Genomic DNA, 22,481 nt, shown 5'->3' with positions numbered 1-22,481 from the left:
GAGCGCTTACTATGTGCAGAGCACTGGACTAAGCGCTTGGGAAGGACAAACTGGCAACGTATAGAGGCAGTCCCTACCCAACAGTGGGCTCACAGTCTAAAAGACTGTGAAGGAATTGAATGAATGAATGAATTGATTGAATGAATGAATGAATGAATGGCTCCCCCTTCTAGACTGTGAGCCCACTGTTGGGTTGGAACCGTCTCTAGATGTTGCCAGCTTGGACTTCCCAAGCGCTTAGACCAGTGCTCTGCACACGGTAAGCGCTCAATAAATGCGATTGAGTGAATGAATGAATGAATGTCTCCCCCTTCTAGACTGTGAGCCCACTGTTGGGTCGGGACCGTCTCTAGATGTTGCCCACTTGGACTTCCCAAGCGCCTAGTACACTGCTCTGCACACAGTAAGCGCTCAATAAATAAGATTGACTCATCATCATCATCATCAGTCGTATTTATTGAGCGCTTACTATGTGCAGAGCACTGGACTAAGCGCTTGGGAAGTACAAGTGGGCAACATATACAGTCCCTAGCCAACAGTGGGCTCACAGTCTAAATGAATGAATGAATGAATGTCTCCCCCTTCTAGACTGTGAGTCCACTGTTGGGCCGGAACCGTCTCTCTATGTTGCCCACTTGGACTTCCCAAGCGCTTAGTACAGTGCTCTGCGCACAGGAAGCGCTCAATAAATACGATTGAATGAATGAATGAATGAATGTCTCCCCCTTCTAGACTGTGAGCCCGCTGTTGGGTCGGGACCGTCTCTAGATGTTGCCAACTTGGACTTCCCAAGCGCTTAGACCAGTGCTCTGCACACGGTCAGCGCTCAATAAATACGATTGAATCATCATCATCATCATCAATCGTATTTATTGAGCGCTTACTATGTGCAGAGCACTGGACTAAGCGCTTGGGAAGTCCAAGTGGGCAACATATAGAGACAGTCCCTACCCAACAGTGGGCTCACAGTCTAAATGAATGAATGAATGAATGAATGAATGAATGTCTCCCCCTTCTAGACTGTGAGCCCACTGTTGGGCCGGAACCGTCTCTCTATGTTGCCCACTTGGACTTCCCAAGCGCTTAGTCCAGTGCTCTGCGCACAGGAAGCGCTCAATAAACACGATTGAATGAATGAATGAATGAATGAATGTCTCTCCCTTCTAGCCTGTGAGCCCACTGTTGGGTCGGGACCGTCTCTAGATGTTGCCCACTTGGACTTCCCAAGCGCCTAGTACACTGCTCTGCACACAGTAAGTGCTCAATAAATGCGATTGAATCATCATCATCATCAATCGTATTTCTTGAGCGCTTACTATGTGCAGAGCACTGGACTAAGCGCTTGGGAAGTAAAAGTGGGCAACATATAGAGACGGTTCCTACCCAACAGTGGGCTCACAGTCCAAATGAATGAATGAATGAATGAATGAATGTCTCCCCCTTCTAGACTGTGAGCCCGCTGTTGGGCCGGAACCGTCTCTCTATGTTGCCCACTTGGACTTCCCAAGCGCTTAGTACAGTGCTCTGCGCACAGGAAGTGCTCAATAAACACGATTGAATGAATGAATGAATGAATGTCTTTCTAGACTGGGAGCCCGCTGTTGGGTAGGGACCGTCTCTGGATGTTGCCAACTTGGACTTCCCAAGCGCTTAGTGCAGTGCTCAGCACACAGTAAGCGCTCAATAAATACGATTGAATGAATGAATGAATGAATGTCTCCCCCTTCTAATAATAATAATAATAATAATAATGATGATGGCATTTGTTAAGCGCTTACTATGTGCAAAGCACTGTTCTAAGCGCTGGGGTAGATACAAGGTAATCAAGTTGTCCCACGTGGGGCTTCCAGTCTTCATCCCCATTTTCCAGATGAGGGAACTGAGGCCCAGAGAAGTGAAGTGACTTGCCCAACGTCACACTACTGACAAGTGGCGGAGTCGGGATTTGAACCCATGACCTCTGACTCCAAAGCCTGGGCTCTTTCCACTGAGCCACGCTGCTTCCCTTCTAGCCTGGGAGCCCGCTGTTGGGTCAGGACCGTCTCTATATGTTGCCCACTTGGACTTCCCAAGCGCTTAGACCAGTGCTCTGCACACAGTAAGCGCTCAATAAATGCGATTGAATGAATGAATGAATGAATGTCTCCCCCTTCTAGTCTGTGAGCCCACTGTTGGGTAGGGACCGTCTCTAGATGTTGCCAACTTGGACTTCCCAAGCGCTTAGTACAGTGCTCTGCACACAGTAAGCGCTCAATAAATACGATTGATTGAGCGCTGTGGGCCGAGCACTGAGCCCAGTCCATCAGTCACTGGGATTTATGTTGTTGTTAACACATTGTCAGTATGTTTTGTTTTATAATAATAATAATAACAATGATGGCATTTATTATGTGAGCCCACTGTTGGGTAGGGACCGTCTCTATATGTTGCCAATTTGGACTTCCCAAGCGCTTAGTACAGTGCTCTGCACACGGTAAGCGCTCAATAAATACGATTGATTGATTGATTGAGCACTGTGGGCCGAGCACCGAGCCCAGTGCGTCAGTCACTGGGATTTATGTTGTTGTTAACACATTGATAGTATGTTTGGTTTTATAATAATAATAATAATGGCATTTATTATGTGAGCCCACTGTTGGGTAGGGACCGTCTCTATATCTTGCCCACTTGGACTTCCCAAGCGCTTAGTCCAGTGCTCTGCACACAGTAAGCGCTCAATAAATACGATTGATTGATTGAGCGCTGTGGGCCGAGCACTGAGCCCAGTCTGTCAGTCACTGGGATTTATCCCTGCCCTGCCGTTTATTCATTCGTTCATTCATTCATTCAGTCGTATTTATTGAGCGCCTACTGTGTGCAGAGCACTGGACTAAGCGCTTGGGAAGTACATTTATCAGCTGTGTGACTTTGGGCAAGTCACTTCATTTCTCTGGGTCTCAGTTCCCTCATCTGTAAAATGGGGATGAAGACTGTGAGCCCCCTGTGGGACAACCTGATCACCTTGTAACCTCCCCAGCGCTTAGAACGGTGCTTCGCACATAGTAAGCGCCTAATAAATGCCATTATTATTACTATTATTATTCTCTGTGCCTCAGTCACCTCATCTGTCAAATGGGGATGAAGACTGTGAGCCCCCCGGGGGACAACCTGATCACCTTGTATCTCCCCAGCACTTAGAACGGTGCTTCGCACGTAGTAAGCGCTTAATAAATGCCATTATTATTATTATTATTATTCTCTGTGCCTCAGTCACCTCATCTGTAAAATGGGGATGAAGACTGTGAGCCCCTCCCGTGGGACAACCTGATCACCTTGTAACCTCCCCAGCGCTTAGAACAGTGCTTGGCACATAGTAAGCGCTTAATAAATGCCATTATTATTATTGTTATTATTATAAGTACTGTGGGTTTGGGGGTAGGGCGAACACCGACGGTCCAAAGGTCGCAGATGATGATGATGATGATGATGAAGATGATGGCATTTGTTAAGCGCTTACTATGTGCCAAGCACTGTTCTAAGCGCTGGGGGGGGGATACAAGGTGATCATGTTGTCCCACGGGGGGCTCACAGTCTTAATCCCCCTTTTACAGATGAGGGAACTGAGGCTCAAAGAAGTTAAGTGACTTGCCCAAGGTCACACAGTACACATGTGGTGGAGCTGGGACTCGAACCCACGACCTCTGACTCCCAATTGTCAGCTGTGTGACTTTGGGCAAGTCACCTCACTTCTCTGGGCCTCAGTTCCCTCATCTGGAAAATGGGGATGAAGACTGGGAGCCCCCCGTGGGACAACCTGATCACCTTGTAACCTCCCCAGCGCTTAGAACAGTGCTTTGCCTATAGTAAGCGCTTAATAAATGCTATCATTGTTATTATTATTATTTATTGAGCGCTTACTGGGTGCAGAGCACTGGACTAAGCGCTTGGGAAGTCCAAGTTGGCAACATCTAGAGATGGTCCCTACCCAACGGTGGGCCCAGCACCACCGAGCAGGGCAATCAATCAATCAATCGTATTTATTGAGCGCTTTCTGTGTGCAGAGCACTGTACTATGCGCTTGGGAAGGACAAGTTGGCGACATATAGAGACGGTCCCTACCCAACAGTGGGCCCAGCACCGCCGAGCAGGGCAATCAATCAATCAGTCGTATTTATTGAGCGCTTACTGTGTGCAGAGCACTGGACTATGCGCTTGGGAAGGACAAGTTGGCGACATATAGAGACGGTCCCTACCCAACAGTGGGCCCAGCACCGCCGAACAGGGTAATCATGGGAGGGAGGGTGTAGACGGGTTAGGAGGAACTGGGCCGCCCGTCCTGTCATAGATTGGGCGCCTCCTGGCCGGCTCTGTGCTGGACTCCCCTCCCCGGTCCCCCCGTCCTCCCCCTCCCCATCCCCCCCGCCTTCCCTCCTTCCCCTCCCCACAGCCCCTGTATAGATGTACATATGATCGTACGGATTTATTCCTCTATTTATGGATTTATTTCATTTGTACAGATTTCTTCTATTTATTTAATTTGGTTTATAAATTTCGTTTTGCCGTCCGTCTCCCCCTTCTAGACCGTGAGCCCGCCGGCGGGTCGGGACCGGCTCTAGATGTGGCCGACTTGGACTTCCCAAGCGCTTAGTCCAGTGTTCTGCACACAGGAAGCGCTCAGTAAATACGAGTGAATGAATGAATGGATTAAACGCCCAATAAATGTGGTGGAATGAATAAATGAAATGCCAAGGGGGCTGGGGAAACCGTGGAAGGGTCTTGAGGAGCGGACTGAACGATGATTTAGGTAAAAAGATGCAGGCAGCAGAGCCCCCGCCTTACCTCCTTCCCCTCCCCGCAGCACCTGTATATATTTATATTTGTTTGTACGGGATTATTACTTTATTTAATTTATTTGTACATATTTATTCTATTTATTTTATTGGGTGAATATGTTTTGTTTTGTCGTCTGTCTCCCCCTTCTAGACCGTGAGCCAACTGTTGGGTAGGGACCGGCTCTAGATGTGGCCGACTTGGACTTCCCAAGCGCTTAATCCAGTGCTCTGCACACAGGAAGCGCTCAGTAAATACGAGCGAATGAATGAATGGATTAAACGCCCAATAAATGCGATGGAATGAATAAATGAAATGCCGAGGGGGCTGGGGGACCGTGGAAGGGTCTTGAGGAGTGGGGCGACGCGGACTGAACGATGATTTAGGTAAAAAGATGCAGGCAGCGGAGCCCCCGCCTTACCTCCTTCCCCTCCCCGCAGCACCTGTATATATTTATATATGTTTGTACGGGTTTATTACTCTATTTATTTATTTTATTTGTACATATTTATTCTATTTACTTTATTTTGTTAATATGTTTGTTTCGTTCTCTGTCTCCCCCTTCTAGACTGTGAGCCCACTGTTGGGTAGGGACCGTCTCTCGTTGTTGCCGACTTGGACTTCCCAAGCGCTTAGTCCAGTGCTCTGCACACAATAAGCGCTCAATAAGTTCATTCATTCATTCATTCAATCGTATTTATTGAGCACTTACTGTGTGCAGAGCACTGGACTAAGCGCTTGGGAAGTCCAAGTTGGCAACATCGAGAGACGGTACCTACCCAACAGCGGGCTCGCAGTCTAGAAGTATGATTGAATGAATGAATGAATGAATGAATCGAAGGGGGAGACAGGCAACAAAACAAAACATATTAACAGAATAAAATAAATAGAATAGTAAATATGTACAAGTAAAATAGAGGAATAAATATGTACAAACATATATACATATATAAAGGTGCTGCCCCCCTTCTAGACTGTGAGCCCACTGTCGGGTAGGGACCGTCTCTATATGTTGCCAACTTGGACTTCCCAAGCGTTTAGTCCAGTGCTCTGCACACGGTAAGCGCTCAATAAATACGATTGAATGAATGAATGACCAGTGCTGTGCACACAGTAAGCGCTCGATAAATACGATTGAATGAATGAATGAATAGAAGGGGGGGGTCAGGCAACCAAGCATATCAACAAAATAAAATAAATAGAATAGCAAATATGTACAAGTAAAATAAATAGAGTAATAAATCTGTACATACATATATACAGGTGCTGTCCCCCTTCTAGACTGTGAGCCCGCTGTCGGGTAGGGACCGTCTCTAGATGTTGCCGACTTGTACGTCCCAAGCGCTTAGTCCAGTGCTCTGCACACAGTAAGCGCTCAATAAATACGATTGAATGAATGAATGAATAAAGGGGGAGACAGGCAACAAAACCTATTAACAAAATAAAATAAATAGAATAGTAAATATGTACAAGTAATCTAGACCGTGAGCCCACTGATGGGTAGGGACCGTCTCTAGATGTTGCCAACTTGGACGTCCCAAGCGTTGAGTCCAGTGCTGTGCACACGGTAAGCGCTCAATAAATACGATTGAATGAATGAATGAATGAATAGAAGGGGGAGACAGGCAACAAAACATATTATAACAAAATAAAATAAATAGAATAGTAAATATGTACAAGTAAAATAGAGTAATAAATAGGTACATACATATATACAGGTACTGTCCCCCTTCTAGACCGTGAGCCCGCTGTTGGGTAGGGACCGTCTCTCGATGTTGCCAACTTGGACTTCCCAAGCGCCCAGTACAGAGCTCTGCACACAGTAAGCGCTCAATAAATACGATTGAATGAATGAATGAATAGAAGGCAACAAAGCATATTAACAAAATAAAATAAATAGAATAGTAAATACGTACAAGTAATCTAGACTGTGAGCCCGCTGATGGGTAGGGACCATCTCTAGATGTTGCCGACTTGGACGTCCCAAGCGCTTAGTCCAGTGCTGTGCACACGGTAAGCGCTCAATAAATACGATTGAATGAATGAATGAATAGAAGGGGGAGACAGGCAACAAAACATTAACAAAATAAAATCAATAGAATAGTAAATATGTATAAGTAATCTAGACCGTGAGCCCGCTGATGGGTAGGGACCGTCTCTAGATGTTGCCGACTTGGACGTCCCAAGCGCTTAGTCCAGTGCTCTGCACACAGTAAGCGCTCAATAAATTTGAATGAATGAATGAATAGGAGGGGGAGACAGGCAACAAAGCATATTAACAAAATAAAATAAATAGTAAATATGTACAAGTAATCTAGAACGTGAGCTGCTGATGGGTAGGGACCATCTTTAGATGTTGCCGACTTGGACTTCCCAAGCGCTTAGTCCAGTGCTGTGCACATGGTAAGCGCTCAATAAATACGATTGAATGAATGAATGAATGAATAGAAGGGGGAGACAGGCAACAAAACATATAACAAAATAAAATAAATAGAATAGTAAATATGTACAAGTAAAATAGAGTAATAAATAGGTACATACATATATACAGGTGCTGTCCCCCTTCTAGACCGTGAGCCCGCTGTCGGGTAGGGACCGTCTCTATATGTTGCCGACTTGGACTTCCCAAGCATTTAGTCCAGTGCTCTGCGCACAGTAAGCGCTCAATAAATACGATTGAATGAATGAATGAATAGAAGAGGAAGACAGGCAACAAAACATATTAATAAAATTGAATAGTGAATATGTACTGGTAAAACAAATAGAGTAACAAATAGGTACGTACATATATACAGGTGCTGTCCCCCTTCTAGACGGTGAGCCCGCTGATAGGTAGGGACCGTCTCTAGATGTTGCCGACTTGGACTTCCCAAGCGCTCAGTACAGTGCTCTGCACACAGTAAGTGCTCAATAAATTCCTTCATTCATTCAATTGTATTTATTGAGCGCTTACTGTGTGCAGAGCACTGGACTAAGCGCTTGTGAAGTCCAAATTGGCAACATCTAGAGACGGTCCCTACCCAACAGTGGGCTCACCGTCTAGAAGTACGATTGAATGAATGAATGAATGAACAGAAGGGGGAGACAGGCAACAAAACAAAACATATTAACAGAATAAAATAAATAGAATAGTAAATATGTACAAGTAAAATAGAGTAATAAATATGTACAAATGTATATACATATATAGGGGTGCTGTCCCCCTTCTAGACTGTGAGCCCACTGTCAGGTAGGGACCGTCTCTAGATGTTGCCAACTTGGACGTCCCAAGCGCTTAGTCCAGTGCTGTGCACACGGTAAGCGCTCAATAAATACGATTGAATGAATGAATAGAAGGGGGAGACAGGCAACAAAGCATATTAACAAAATAAAATAAATAGAATAGTAAATACGTACAAGTAATCTAGACCGTGAGCCCGCTGATAGGTAGGGACCGTCTCTAGATGTTGCCGACTTGGACGTCCCAAGCGCTTAGTCCAGTGCTCTGCACACGGTAAGCGCTCAATAAATACGATTGAATGAACGAATAGAAGGGGGAGACAGGCAACAAAGCATATTAACAAAATAAAATAAATAGAATAGTAAATACGTACAAGTAATCTAGACCGTGAGCCCACTGATGGGTAGAGACCATCTTTAGATGTTGCCGACTTGGACTTCCCAAGTGCTTAGAAGCGCTCAATAAATACGATTGAATGAATGAATGAATAGAAGGGGGAGACAGGCAACAAAACATATTAACAAAATAAAATAGAGCAAAATAAATAGAGTAATAAATCGGCACATACATATACACAGGTGCTGTCCCCCTTCATCATCATCATCATCAATCGTATTTATTGAGCGCTTACTATGTGCAGAGCACTGTACTAAGCGCTTGGGAAGTCCAAACTGGCAACATCTAGAGACAGTCCCTACCCAACAGCGGGCTCCCAGTCTAAAAGGGGGAGACAGAGAACGTGTCTCCTTCTAGACCGCGAGCCCGCTGTCGGGTAGGGACCGTCTCGAGGTGTTGCCAACTTGGACGTCCCAAGCGTTGAGTCCAGTGCTCTGCCCACGGTAAGCGCTCAGTAAATCTCCAAAAATCTCCAGTGGCTCCCAATCAATCTGCGCATCAGGCAGAAACTCCTCCCCCTGGGCTTCAAGGCTGTCCATCCATCCCCTCGCCCCCTCCTACCTCACCTCCCTTCTCTCCTTGTCCAGCCCAGCCCGCACCCTCCGCTCCTCCGCCGCTAATCTCCTCCCCGTACCTCGCTCTCGCCCGTCCCGCCATCGACCCCCGGCCCCCGTCCTCCCCCGGGCCCGGAATGCCCCCAATCCCTCCGCCCCTCCGCCAAGCTCCCTCTCTTCCTCCCTTCAAGGCCCTGCTGAGAGCTCACCTCCTCCAGGAGGCCTTCCCAGACTGAGCCCCTTCCTTCCTCTCCCCCTCGTCCCCCTCTCCATCCCCCCCATCTTACCTCCTTCCCTTCCCCACAGCACCTGTATATATGTAGATATGTTTGTACATATTTTTTACTCTATTTATTTGTCCATATCTATTCTATTTATTTTATTTTGTTAGTATGTTTGGTTTTGTTCTCTGTCTCCCCCTTTTAGACCGTGAGCCCACTGTTGGGTAGGGACTGTCTCTATATGTTGCCAACTTGGACTTCCCAAGTGCTTAGTCCAATGCTCTGCACATAGTAAGCGCTCAATAAATACGATTGATGATGTTGATAAATACGATTGAATGACTGAACGCCCACCCCAACCCCCCGTCCATCCCGGCAGGGTCACGGCGGAGGTGAAGCAGAACCCGAGCAACACCGTGGTGTGCAGGGTGCAGGGCGAGTGGAACAGCCTGCTGGAGTTCACCTACAGCAACGGGGAAACCAAAGTGGTGGAGCTCAGCAAGCTGCCCGTCACCCCCAAGAGGGTCCGGCCCCTGGAGAAGCAGGGGCCCTACGAGTCCAGGTCAGTCATCATCATCATCATCAATCAATCAATCAATCAATCAATCGTCTTTATTGAGCGCTTACTATGTGCAGAGCACTGGACTAAGCGCTTGGGAAGTACAAATTGGCATCACATAGAGACAGTCCCTACCCAACAGTGGGCTCACAGTCTAAAAGGGGGAGACAGAGAACAGAACCAAACGTACCAACAAAATAAAATAAGTAGGATAGAAATGTACAAGTAAAATAAATAAATAGAGTAATAAATATGTACAACCATATATACATATATACAGGTGCTGTGGGGAAGGGAAGGAGGTAAGACGGGGGGATGGAGAGGGGGACGAGGGGGAGAGGAAAGAAGGGGCTCAGTCTGGGAAGGCCTCCTGGAGGAGGTGAGCTCTCAGCAGGGCCTTGAAGGGAGGAAGAGAGCCAGCTTGGCGGATGGGGATGATAGCGGATTGATAGCTTGGCATCAATCGTATTTATTGAGCGCTGACTATGTGCAGAGCACTGGACTAATCAATCAATCAATCAGTCGTCTTTATTGAGCGCTTACTATGTGCAGAGCACTGGACTAAGCGCTTGGGAAGTACAAATCGGCAACACATAGAGACAGTCCCTACCCAGCAGTGGGCTCACGGTCTAAAAATAATAATAATAATGGCATTTATCAAGCGCTTACTATGTGCAAAGCACTGTTCTAAGCGCTGGGGAGGTTACAAGGTGATCAGGTTGTCCCACGGGGGGGGGGGCTCACGGATTTAACCCCCATTTTCCAGATGAGGTCACTGAGGCCCAGAGAAGTGAAGTGACTTGCCCCAAGTCACCCAGCTGACAATGGGCGGAGCCGGGATTTGAACCCGTGACCTCTGACTCCAGAGCCTGGGCTCTTTCCTGCTGAGCCACGCTGCTTCTCAAGACTAAGCGCCTGGGAGGTCCAAGTTGGCAACACATACAGTCCCTACCCAACAGCGGGCTCACAGTCTAAAAGGGGGGAGACAGAGAACAAAACCAAACATACTAACAAAATAAAATAAATAGAATAGATATGTACAAGTAAAATAAATAAATACATAGAGTAATAAATATACAAACATATATACAGGTAATACAGTCCCCGCCAGCCACCGGGCCCTCGCACGCGGGACCGCGGCCCCCGGGGTGATGGCCGGCCCGCAGCGCGGCTCAGCGGAAATCAATCAATCAATCGTAGTTATTGAGCGCTTACTGTGTGCGGAGCACTGGACTAAGCGCTTGGGAAGTCCAAGTTGGCAACTTTTAGAGACGGTCCCGACCCAACGGTGGTCTAAAAGAAAGAGCCCGGGCTTTGGAGTCCGAGGTCGCGGGTTCGAGTCCCGGCGCCGCCGCTTGTCAGCTGGGGGACTCTGGGCAAGTCACTTCACTTCTCTGGGCCTCAGTGTCTGGAAAATGGGGGTGAAGACCGTGAGCCCCCGTGGGACAACCTGATCGCCTTGTAACTATCCCGGTGCTTAGAACAGTGCTTGGCACGTAGTAAGCGCTTAATAAATGCCAACACTATTATTATTATTGTTACCAACATCATTATTATCATTTATTATTATGTTAGCTTTGCCCACAAGCCTCTTCTTCTTCTTAGTCTTGTCACTAGAGAAGCAACGTGGCTCAGTGGAAAGAGCCCGGGCTTTGGAGTCCGAGGTCGCGGGTTCAAGTCCCGGCGCCGCCGCTTGTCAGCTGGGGGACTCTGGGCAAGTCACTTCACTTCTCTGGGCCTCAGTGTCTGGAAAATGGGGGTGAAGACTGTGAGCCCCCCGTGGGACAACCTGATCGCCTTGTAACTATCCCGGTGCTTAGAACAGTGCTTGGCACATAGTAAGCGCTTAATAAATGCCAACACTATTATTATTATTGTTACCAACATCATTATTATCATTTATTATTATGTTAGCTTTGCCCACGAGCCTCTTCTTCTTCTTAGTCTTGTCACTAGAGAAGCAGCGTGGCTCAGTGGAAAGAGCCCGGGCTTTGGAGTCCGAGGTCGTGGGTTCGAATTCCGGCGCCGCTGCTTGTCAGCTGGGGGACTCTGGGCAAGTCACTTCACTTCTCTGGGCCTCAGTGTCTGGAAAATGGGGGTGAAGACTGTGAGCCCCCCGTGGGACAACCTGATCGCCTTGTAACTATCCCGGTGCTTAGAACAGTGCTTGGCACGTAGTAAGCGCTCAACAAATACCAACATTATTATTATCATTGTTACCAACATCGTTATTATGTATTATTATTATTATTATAATGGCATTTGTTAAGCACTTACTATGTGCAGAGCACTGTTCTATTATCTTAGCTTTGCCCACAAGCCTCTTCTTCTCCTTAGTCTTGTCACTAGAGAAGCAGCGTGGCTCAGTGGAAAGAGCCCGGGCTTTGGAGTCCGAGGTAGCGGGTTCGAATCCCGGCGCCGCCGCTTGTCAGCTGGGGGACTCTGGGCAAGTCACTTCACTTCTCTGGGCCTCAGTGTCTGGAAAATGGGGGTGAAGACCGTGAGCCCCCCGTGGGACAACCTGATCGCCATGTAACTATCCCGGTGCTTAGAACAGTGCTTGGCACATAGTAAGCGCTTAATAAATGCCAACACTATTATTATTATTGTTACCAACATCATTATTATCATTTATTATTATGTTAGCTTTGCCCACAAGCCTCTTCTTCTCCTTAGTCTTGTCACTAGAGAAGCAGCGTGGCTCAGTGGAAAGAGCCCGGGCTTTGGAGTCCGAGGTCGCGGGTTCAAGTCCCGGCGCCGCCGCTTGTCAGCTGGGGGACTCTGGGCAAGTCACTTCACTTCTCTGGGCCTCAGTTCCCTCATCTGGAAAATGGGAGTGAAGACAGTGAGTCCCCTGTGGGACAACCTGATCACCTTGTAACTATCCCAGTGCTTAGATAAGTTCTTGCCACTTCACTTCTCTGGGCCTCAGTTCCCTTATCTGGAAAGTGGGGATGAAGACTGTGAGCCCCCCGTGGGGCAACCTGATCCCCTTGTAACCTCCCCAGGGCTTAGAACAGTGCTCTGCACATAGTAAGCGCTTAATAAATGCCATCATCATCATCATAAGTGCTTTGCCCACAGGCCTCTTCTTCTCCTTAGTCTTGTCACTAGAGAAGCAGCGTGGCTCAGTGGAAGGAGCCCGGGCTTTGGAGTCCGAGGTCACGGGTTCGAATCCTGGTGCCGCCGCTTGTCAGCTGGGTGACTCTGGGCAAGTCACTTCACTTCTCTGGGCCTCAGTGTCTGGAAAATGGGGGTGACGACTGGGAGCCCCCCGTGGGACAACCTGATCACCTTGTAACTATCCCGGTGCTTAGAACAGTTCTTGGCACGTAGTAAGCGCTTAACAAATACCAACATTATTATTATTATTGTTACCAACATCATTATTATGTATTATTATTATTATTATTATAATGGCATTTGTTAAGCACTTACTATGTGCAGAGCACTGTTCTATTATCTTAGCATTGCCCACAAGCCTCTTCTTCTCCTTAGTCTTGTCATTAGAGAAGCAGCGTGGCTCAGTGGAAAGAGCCCGGGCTTTGGAGTCCGAGGTCATGGGTTCAAATCCCGGCTCCGCCAATTGTCAGCTGGGTGACTTTGGGCAAGCCACTTCACTTCTCTGGGCCTCAGTTACCTCATCTGTAAAATGGGGATAAAGACTGTGAGCCCCAAGTGGGACAACGTATTCACCTTATAACTATCCCGGCGCTTAGAACAGTGCTTGACACATAGTCAGCGCTTAACAAATACCAACGTTATTGTGATATATATAATTATATATTAATTAATTAATATAAAATAATTATATAGTAATTATATTAAGTAATAATATTGTTTATTGCATTAATTATATGTTGTATTTTGCTGTGTTGTTTGTTTATTGCAATATTGTTTATTGCATTAATTATATATTGTATGTTACTGTGTTATTTTATTGTTATATGTTATATGGCTATTACTATTATATGTTATTATATATTATTATAGAAGCAGCGTGGCTCAGTGGAAAGAGCCCGGGCTTTGGAGTCAGAGGTCATCATCATCATCAATCGTATTTATTGAGCGCTTACTATGTGCAGAGCACTGTACTAAGCGCTTGGGAAGTACAAATTGTCAACATCTAGAGCCGGTCCCTACCCAACAGTGGGCTCACAGTCTAGAAGCGGGAGACAGACGACAAAACCAAACATACATGGGTTCAAATTCTGGCTCCGCCAGCGGTCAGCTGTGTGACTTTGGGCAAGTCACTTCACTTCTCTGAGCCTCAGTTCCCTCATCTGTAAAATGGGGATTAAGACAGTGAGCCCCCCCGTGGGACAACCTGATCACCTTGTAACCCCCCAACGCTTAGAACAGTGCTTGGCACATAGTAAGCGCTTACCAAATACCATCATTATTATTATTGTTAGCTTTGCCCACAAGCCTCTTCTTCTTAGTCTTGTCATTAGAGAAGCAGCGCGGCTCAGTGGAAAGAGCCCGGGCTTTGGAGTCCGAGGTCGCGGGTTCAAATTCCGGCGCCGCCGATTGTCAGCTGGGTGACTTAGGGCAACTCACTTCACTTCTCTGGGCCTCAGTGACCCCATCTGTCAAATGGGGATTCATTCATTCATTCAGTCGTATTTATTGAGCGCTTACTGTGTGCAGAGCACTGGACTAAGCGCTTGGGAAGTCCAAGTTGGCAACATATAGAGACGGTCCCTACCCAGCAGTGGGCTCACAGGCTAGAAGACAGTGCGCTCACAGTCTAGAAGAGGCTCTAGAATCAATCAATCAATCAATCAATCGTATTGAGCGCTTACCGTGTGCAGAGCACTGTACTAAGCGCTTGGGAGGTACAAGTTGGCAACATCTAGAGACGGTCCCTACCCAACAGTGGGCTCACAGTCTAAAAGGGGGAGACAGAGAACAAAACCAAACATACTAACAAAATAAAATAAATGGAATAGATAGGTACAAGTAAAATAAATAAATAAATAAATAAATAGAGCAATAAATATGTACAGAAGAGGCATCTAGAAGAGGATGAAGGCTGTAAACCCCAAGTGGGACAACCTAATAACCTTGTAACTATCCCAGTGCTTAGAACAGTGCTTGGCACATAGTAAGCGCTTAACAAATACCAACATTATTATTATTATTGTTACCAACATTATTATTATTATTATTATTGTTATCTTAGCTTTTCCCGCAAGCCTCTTCTTCTTAGTCTTGTCATTAGAGAAGCAGCGTGGCTCAGTGGAAAGAGCCCAGGCTTTGGAGTCGGAGGTCAGGGGTTCAAATCCCGGCTCCGCCAATTGTCAGCTGTGTGACTTTGGGCAAGTCACTTCACTTCTCTGGGCCTCAGTGACCTCATCTGTAAAATGGGGATGAAGACTGTGAGCCCCTCGTGGGACAACCTGATCACCTTGTAACCTCCCCAGTGATTCAAAGAGTGCTTGGCACATAGGAAGCGCTTAATAAATGTCATCGTTATTACTATTATTACTTACTATGTGCCAGGCCCTGTACTAAGGCCTGGGGTGGATCCAAGGGAATCAGGTTCATTCATTCATTCATTCAATCATATTTATTGAGCGCTTACTGTGTGCAGAGCACTGGACTAAGCGCTTGGGAAGTCCAAGTTGGCAACATCTAGAGCCGGTCCCTACCCAACAGCGGTCTCACAGTCTAGAAGGGAGAGACGGAGAACAAAACCAAACATATTAATAAAATAAAATAAATAGAATAGATATGTACAAGTAAAATAAATAAATAAATAGAGTAATAAATCTGTACAAACATCTATCCATCTATCCAGGTGCTGTGGGGAAGGGAAGGAGGTAAGATGGGGGGATGGAGAGGGGGACGAGGGGGAGAGGAAGGAAGGGGCTCAGTCTGGGAAGGCCTCCTGGAGGAGGTGAGCTCAGGGCTCACAGTCTAGACGACCTCATCTGGAAAATGGGGATGAAGACTGTGAGCCCCCCGTGGGCCAACCTGATCACCTTGTAACCTCCCCAGCGCGTAGAACAGTGCTTGGCACATAGTAAGCACTTAATAAATGCCATCATTATTATTATTAGAAGTTGGACACAGTCCCCGTCCCCCGGGGCTCACAGTCTCCATCCCCATTTTACGGATGAGGGAACTGAGGCCCGGAAAACTGAAGGGACTTGCCCAAGATCCCACAGTCCCCCGAGTCTCCCCTCCCACAGTGTCCCGGCCCCCAGAATTCCCCCAGAGCCCGTTGTTGGGTAGGGACCATCTCTATATGTTGCCAACTTGGACTTCCCAAGCGCTTAGTACAGTGCTCTGCACACAGGAAGCGCTCAATAAATACGATTGAGTGAATGAATGAATAAAACCCCCAGTCCCCCAACAAGTGCCCCCCGCCAGCCGGACCGAGGGCGATGGCCGGGCCAGAGCCCTCCGCTAGCCGGCCCCGGGGGTGACACAGACCCCACCCCCTAAATAATAATGGCATTTATTAAGCGCTTACTATGTGCCACGCACTGTTCTAAGCACTGGGCAGGTTACAAGGTGATCAGGTTGTCCCACGGGGGGGCTCACAGTCTTCACCCCCATTTTACAGATGAGGTCACTGAGGCCCGGAGAAGTGACTTGCCCAAAGTCACACAGCTGACAATTGGCAGAGCCGGGATTCGAACCCATGAAGTCTGACTCCAAAACCCGGCCTCTTAACACCGAGCCACGCTGCTTCTCTAAATAATAATCAGTCAATCAATCAATCGTATCTGTTGAGCGTTTACTGTGTGCAGAGCACTGTACTAAGCGCTTGGGAAGTCCAAGTTGGCAACATCTAGAGCTGGTCCCTACCGAACAGTGGGCTCACAGTCTAGAAGGGGGAGACGGACAGTAAGACGAAACATATTAACAAAATACAATAAATAGAATAAATATGTACAAATAAAATAAATAAATAAATAGAGTAATAAATCTTTACAAACATATATACAGATATACAGGTGCTGTGGGGAAGGGAAGGAGGTAAGGCGGCGGGGTGGAGAAGGGGAGGAGGGGGAGGGGGATAATAATTATATTATTATTATAATAATAATAATCGCATTCATTAAGCGCTTACTATGTGCAAGGCACTGTTCTAAGCGCTGGGGGTATACAAGGCGATCAGGTTGTCCCCCGAGGGGCTCACAGTCTTCATCCCCATTTGACAGATGAGGTCACTGAGGCCCGGAGAAGTGAAGTGACTTGCCCACAGAGCCGGGATTCAAACCCCTGACCTCGGACTCCCGAGTCCGTGCCCTTTCCAATCAATCAATCAATCAATCAATCAATCGTATTTATTGAGCGCTTACTGTGTGCAGAGCACTGGACTAAGCGCTTGGGAAGTCCAAGTTGGCAACATCTAGAGACGGTCCCTACCTGACAGCGGGCTCACGGTCTAAAAGGGGGAGACAGACGACAAAATGGCATTTATTAATAATAATAATAATGATGGCATTTGTTAAGCGCTTACTATGTGCCAAGCACTGTTCTAAGCGCTGGGGGGGATACAAGGTGATCAGGTTGTCCCACTTGGGGTTCACAGTCTTAATCCCTATTTTACAGATGAGGTCACTGAGGCCCGGAGAAGTGACTTGCCCAAAGTCACACAGCTGACAATTGGAGGAGCCGGGATTTGAACCCATAACCTCCAACTCCAAAGCCCGGGCTCTTTCCAATGAGCCACCAACTGAGACCCAAAGCTTTTACTATGTGCCAAGCGCTGTTCCAAGCACTGGGGAGGTTACAAGGAGATCAGGTTGTCCCCCGGGGGGGCTCGCAGTCTTAATCCCCATTTTACAGATGAAGGTAACTGAGGCCCAGAGAAGCGAAGTGACGTGCCCACAGTCCCACAGCTGACAATTGGAGGAGTCGGGATTTGAACCCATGACCTCCGACTCAAAGCCCGGGCTCTTTCCAATGAGCCACCGAGACCCAAAGCGTTTACTATGTGCAAAGCGCTGTTCCAAGCACTGGGGAGGTTACAAGGAGATCAGGTTGTCCCACGGTGGGGGCTCGCAGTCTTAATCCCCATTTTACAGATGAAGGTAACTGAGGCCCAGAGAAGTGAAGTGACTTGCCCACAGTCCCACAGCTGACAATTGGAGGAGCCGGGATTTGAACCCATGACCTCCGACTCCAAAGCCCGGGCTCTTTCCAATGAGCCACCGAGACCCAAAGCGTTTACTATGTGCAAAGCGCTGTTCCAAGCACTGGGGAGGTTACAAGGAGATCAGGTTGTCCCCCGGGGGGGCTCGCAGTCTTCATCCCCATTTGACAGATGAAGGTAACTGAGGCCCAGAGAAGTGAAGTGACTTGCCCACAGTCCCACAGCTGACAATTGGAGGAGCCGGGATTTGAACCCATGACCTCCGACTCCAAAGCCCGGGCTCTTTCCAAAGAGCCACCAACTGAGACCCAAAGCGCTTACTATGTGCCAAGCGCTGTTCCAAGCACTGGGGAGGTTACAAGGAGATCAGGTTGTCCCACGGTGGGGGCTCGCAGTCTTAATCCCCATTTTACAGATGAAGGTAACTGAGGCCCAGAGAAGTGAAGTGACTTGCCCACAGTCCCACAGCTGACAATTGGAGGAGCCGGGATTTGAACCCATAACCTCCAACTCCAAAGCCCGGGCTCTTTCCAAAGAGCCACCAACTGAGACCCAAAGTGTTTACTATGTGCCAAGCACTGTTCCAAGCACTGGGGAGGTTACAAGGAGATCAGGTTGTCCCCCGGGGGGGCTCACAGTCTTAATCCCCATTTGACAGATGAGGGAACTGAGGCCCAATCAATCAATCAATCAATCGTATTTATTGAGCGCTTACTATGTGCAGAGCACTGTACTAAGCGCTTGGGAAGTACAAATTGGCATCACATAGAGACGGTCCCTACCCAACAGTGGGCTCACAGTCTAAAAGGGGGAGACAGAGAACAGAACCAAACATACCAACAAAATAAAATAAGTAGGATAGAAATGTACAAGTAAAATAAATAAATGAATAAATAAATAGAGTAATAAATATGTACAACCATATATACATATATACAGGTGCTGTGGGGAAGGGAAGGAGGTAAGACGGGGGGATGGAGAGGGGGACGAGGGGGAGAGGAGCCCAGAGGAGTGCCCGTGGAGCCGGGATTCGAACCCAGGACTTCGGACTGCAAAGTCCGGGCCCTTTCCACCGAGCCGCGCTGCTTCTCTAAATGCCCCCTGCCAACGGGCCCCGGGGGGATGACGGGGACCAGCCTCCCTGCTCGCGCATCCCTCGGCGCGGGCGGCCGTGCCCGGCGACCCGGGGGCCGTGGCGCCCGCCCAGCCCGCGTCCGTGCCTATGTACTAGACGCCTGTGGAGCCGGGTGACCGCCGCCCTAAGGGACTCCGAGCTGGACAAGGCCACGGAGCACAAGCGAGTCCTGGAGGAGCGGCAGAGGAGCGAGGAGCGGCACCGGGCCGAGACGGGCGTCCCGTGGCGCACCAAGTACTTCCTACCGGAGGTAGGACCCCCGACTCTCCCCCCGCTGACCCGTCCGTCGACCACCCTCATTCAATCGTATTTATTGAGCGCTCACTGTGTGCAGAGCACTGGACTAAGCGCTCGGGAAGTCCGGGTTGGCAGCATCGAGAGACGGTCCCTACCCGACAGTGGGCTCACGGTCTAGAAGTAAAATGGAATGAATGAATGAATGAATAGAAAGGGGAGACAGACAACAAAACAAAACATATAAACCAAATGAAGTAAATAGAATATGTACAAGTAGAATAAATAGAGTAATAAAAACATACAAACATTCATTCCATTGTATTTATTGAGCGCTTACTGTGTGCAGAGCACTGGACTTAGCGCTTGGGAAGTCCAAGTTGGCAACATCTAGAGACGGTCCCGACCCAACAGCGGGCTCACAGGCTAGAAGGGGGAGACATTCATTCATTTATTTATTCATTCAATCGTATTTATCGAGCGCTCACTGTGTGCAGAGCACTGGACTAAGCACTCGGGAAGTCCAGGTTGGCAGCATCGAGAGACAGTCCCTACCCAGCAGCGGGCTCACAGGCTAGAAGGGGGAGACATTCATTCATTCATTCATTCAGTCGTATTTATCGAGCGCTCACTGTGTGCAGAGCACTGGACTAAGCGCTCGGGAAGTCCTGGTTGGCAACATTGAGAGACGGTCCCTACCCAACAGTGGGCTCACAGTCTAGAAGTACGATTGAATGAATGAATGAATGAATGAATAGGAGGAGACAGACAATCAATCAATCAATCGTATTTATTGAGCGCTTACTGTGTGCAGAGCACTGGACTAAGCGCTTGGGAAGTACAAGTTGGCAACATATAGAAACGGTCCCTACCTGACAACGGGCTCACAGTCTAGAAGGGGGAGACAGACAACAAAACAAAGCATATTTAAAAAATAAAATAAATAGACTAAATATGTACAAGTAAAATAGAGTAATAAATACGTACAAGCATTCATTCATTCAGTCGTATTTATTGAGCCCTCACTGTGTGCAGAGCACTGGACTAAGCGCTTGGAAAGTCCAGGTTGGCAACATCTAGAGACGGTCCCTACCCAACAGTGGGCTCACAGTCTAGAAGGGGGTGACAGACAACAAGACAAAACATATTAATAAAATAAAATAAATAGAATAAATATGTGCAAGTAAAGTAAATAGAGTAATAAATACATACAAACATTCATTCATTCATTCAGTCGTATTTACTGAGCACTTACTGTGTGCAGAGCACTGGACTAAGCGCTTGGGAAGTACAAGTTGGCAACACATAGGGGTCCTTCCTCAACCCCTGGACGGTCAATCAATCAATCAATCAATCGTATTGATTGAGCGCTTACTGTGTGCAGAGCACTGCACTAAGCGCTGGGGAAGTCCAAGTTGGCAACACCTAGAGACGGTCCCTACCCGACAGCGGGCTCACAGTCTAGAAGGGGGTGACAGACAACAAGACAAAACATATTAATAAAATAAAATCGATAGAATAAATATGTGCAAGTAGAGTAATAAATACATACAAACATTCATTCAGTCAGTCGTATTTACTGAGCGCTTACTGTGTGCAGAGCACTGGACTAAGCGCTTGGGAAGTACAAGTTGGCAACACATAGGGGTCCTTCCTCAACTCCTGGACGGTCAATCAATCAGTCAATCAATCAGTCAATCAGTCGTATTTATTGAGCGCTTACTGTGTGCAGAGCACTGCACTAAGCGCTTGGAAAGTCCAAGTTGGCAACATATAGAGACGGTCCCTACCCAACAGCGGGCTCACAGTCTAGAAGGGGGTGACAGACAAGAAGACAAAACATATTAATAAAATCAAATCGATAGAATAAATATGTGCAAGTAAATAGAGTAATAAATACATACAAACATTCATTCATTCATTCAGTCGTATTTACTGAGCACTTGCTGTGTGCAGAGCACTGGACTAAGCGCTTGGGAAGTACAAGTTGGCAACACACAGGGGTCCTTCCTCAACCCCTGGATGGTCAATCAATCAATCAATCAATCGTATTTATTGAGCGCTTACTGTGTGCAGAGCACTGGACTAAGCGCTCGGGAAGTCCAAGTTGGCAACATAGAGAGACGGTCCCTACCTGACAGCGGGCTCACAGTCTAGAAGGGGGAGACAGAGAACAAAACAAAACATATTAACAAAATAAAATAAATAGAATAAATATGTGCAAGTAGAGTAATAAATACATACAAACATTCATTCATTCAGTTGTATTTACTAAGCGCTCACTGTGTGCAGAGCACTGGACTAAGCGCTCGGGAAGTCCAAGTTGGCATCATCTAGAGACGATCCCTACCCAACAGCGGGCTCACAGTCTAGAAGGGGGAGGCGGACAACAAAACCAGACACATTAACAAAACAAAATAAATAGAATAGATATGTACAAGTGCCAGGCTCCGGGCCGACCCCCGCAATCGCCATGCGGATTTGGAGGGCGTCCCAAAGGTCGCCAAAGGTTCTAGACCGTGAGCCCACTGTCGGGTAGGGACCGTCTCTAGATGTTGCCAACTTGGACTTCCCAAGCGCTTAGTACAGTGCTCTGCACATGGTAAGCGCTCTATAAATATGATTGATTGATTGCCGGGTGGCGGCCCGCCCCCGTCTGCGGGGTGGGAGAGGGTCGGCGGGCGCCTCACCCATCCTCGCTTGTTCTGCAGGGCGACGGATGGGTCTATCACAAGCCGCTGGGGAAGGCCGCCCCGAAGCCTCAGCCGACCGACTGACCCTCCGCCGGACGGCTCGGCCGGGAATGTCGGCCCGACCGTCCCGTCCCGTCCCCCGGCCGGAATCAGTGTTAGAGACGGACCGGGATGGGCCCGGTGCCCTTCTCCTCACCCCCTTCCTCCTCCTCCTCCTCCCGGACGTCCCCCCGGACGTCCGCGACGGCTGCGGCCGGGCCGGCTTTCAACCGCAGCCGGACGCTCGGAGGCGACGGGATTCCCCGCCGTCCTTCTCGGGAGCCGAAGAGGATCGGCTCCGCCACCGAGGACCGCCGACCGTCGGGCGCCCAGCTCCGCGGACGAACGGACGGACGGTCCGACGTGGCGGGCGGCGGACGGACGCGGCCCCTTTTTAGCGGCGGGTCTCCCCCGGGGCGTGGGGAGGACGAGCGACGGCGGCGTCTTCCAGGCCGGACGGTTCGGGGCCGCGGGCGGGCCCCGGGCCGGATAAAAATAAAGAGATGCC

At 48.2% G+C, this 22,481-nt stretch overlaps 1 protein-coding gene across 1 annotated transcript in view; it reads left to right on the top strand.

The window, feature by feature from the left end:
• OSBPL11 (oxysterol binding protein like 11) overlaps positions 1-22,114 on the top strand; it is a 104,323-nt gene extending 82,209 nt beyond the window's left edge. Inside the window, exons 11-13 of the mRNA XM_038750536.1 lie at positions 9,580-9,762; positions 19,104-19,257; positions 21,953-22,114. Coding sequence (XP_038606464.1) covers positions 9,580-9,762; positions 19,104-19,257; positions 21,953-22,018 — 403 coding nt within the window. The 3' untranslated portion in view covers positions 22,019-22,114. The remainder of the gene's footprint in view (positions 1-9,579; positions 9,763-19,103; positions 19,258-21,952) is intronic.
• The last annotated feature ends 367 nt before the right edge of the window (positions 22,115-22,481 follow it).

Source organism: Tachyglossus aculeatus, chromosome 1, assembly GCF_015852505.1.
Source record: "Tachyglossus aculeatus isolate mTacAcu1 chromosome 1, mTacAcu1.pri, whole genome shotgun sequence".
Lineage (NCBI taxonomy): Eukaryota > Metazoa > Chordata > Mammalia > Monotremata > Tachyglossidae > Tachyglossus > Tachyglossus aculeatus.
The sequence above is the reverse complement of the archived record's forward strand: the minus strand, read 5'-3'. Positions and strand labels throughout refer to the sequence as shown.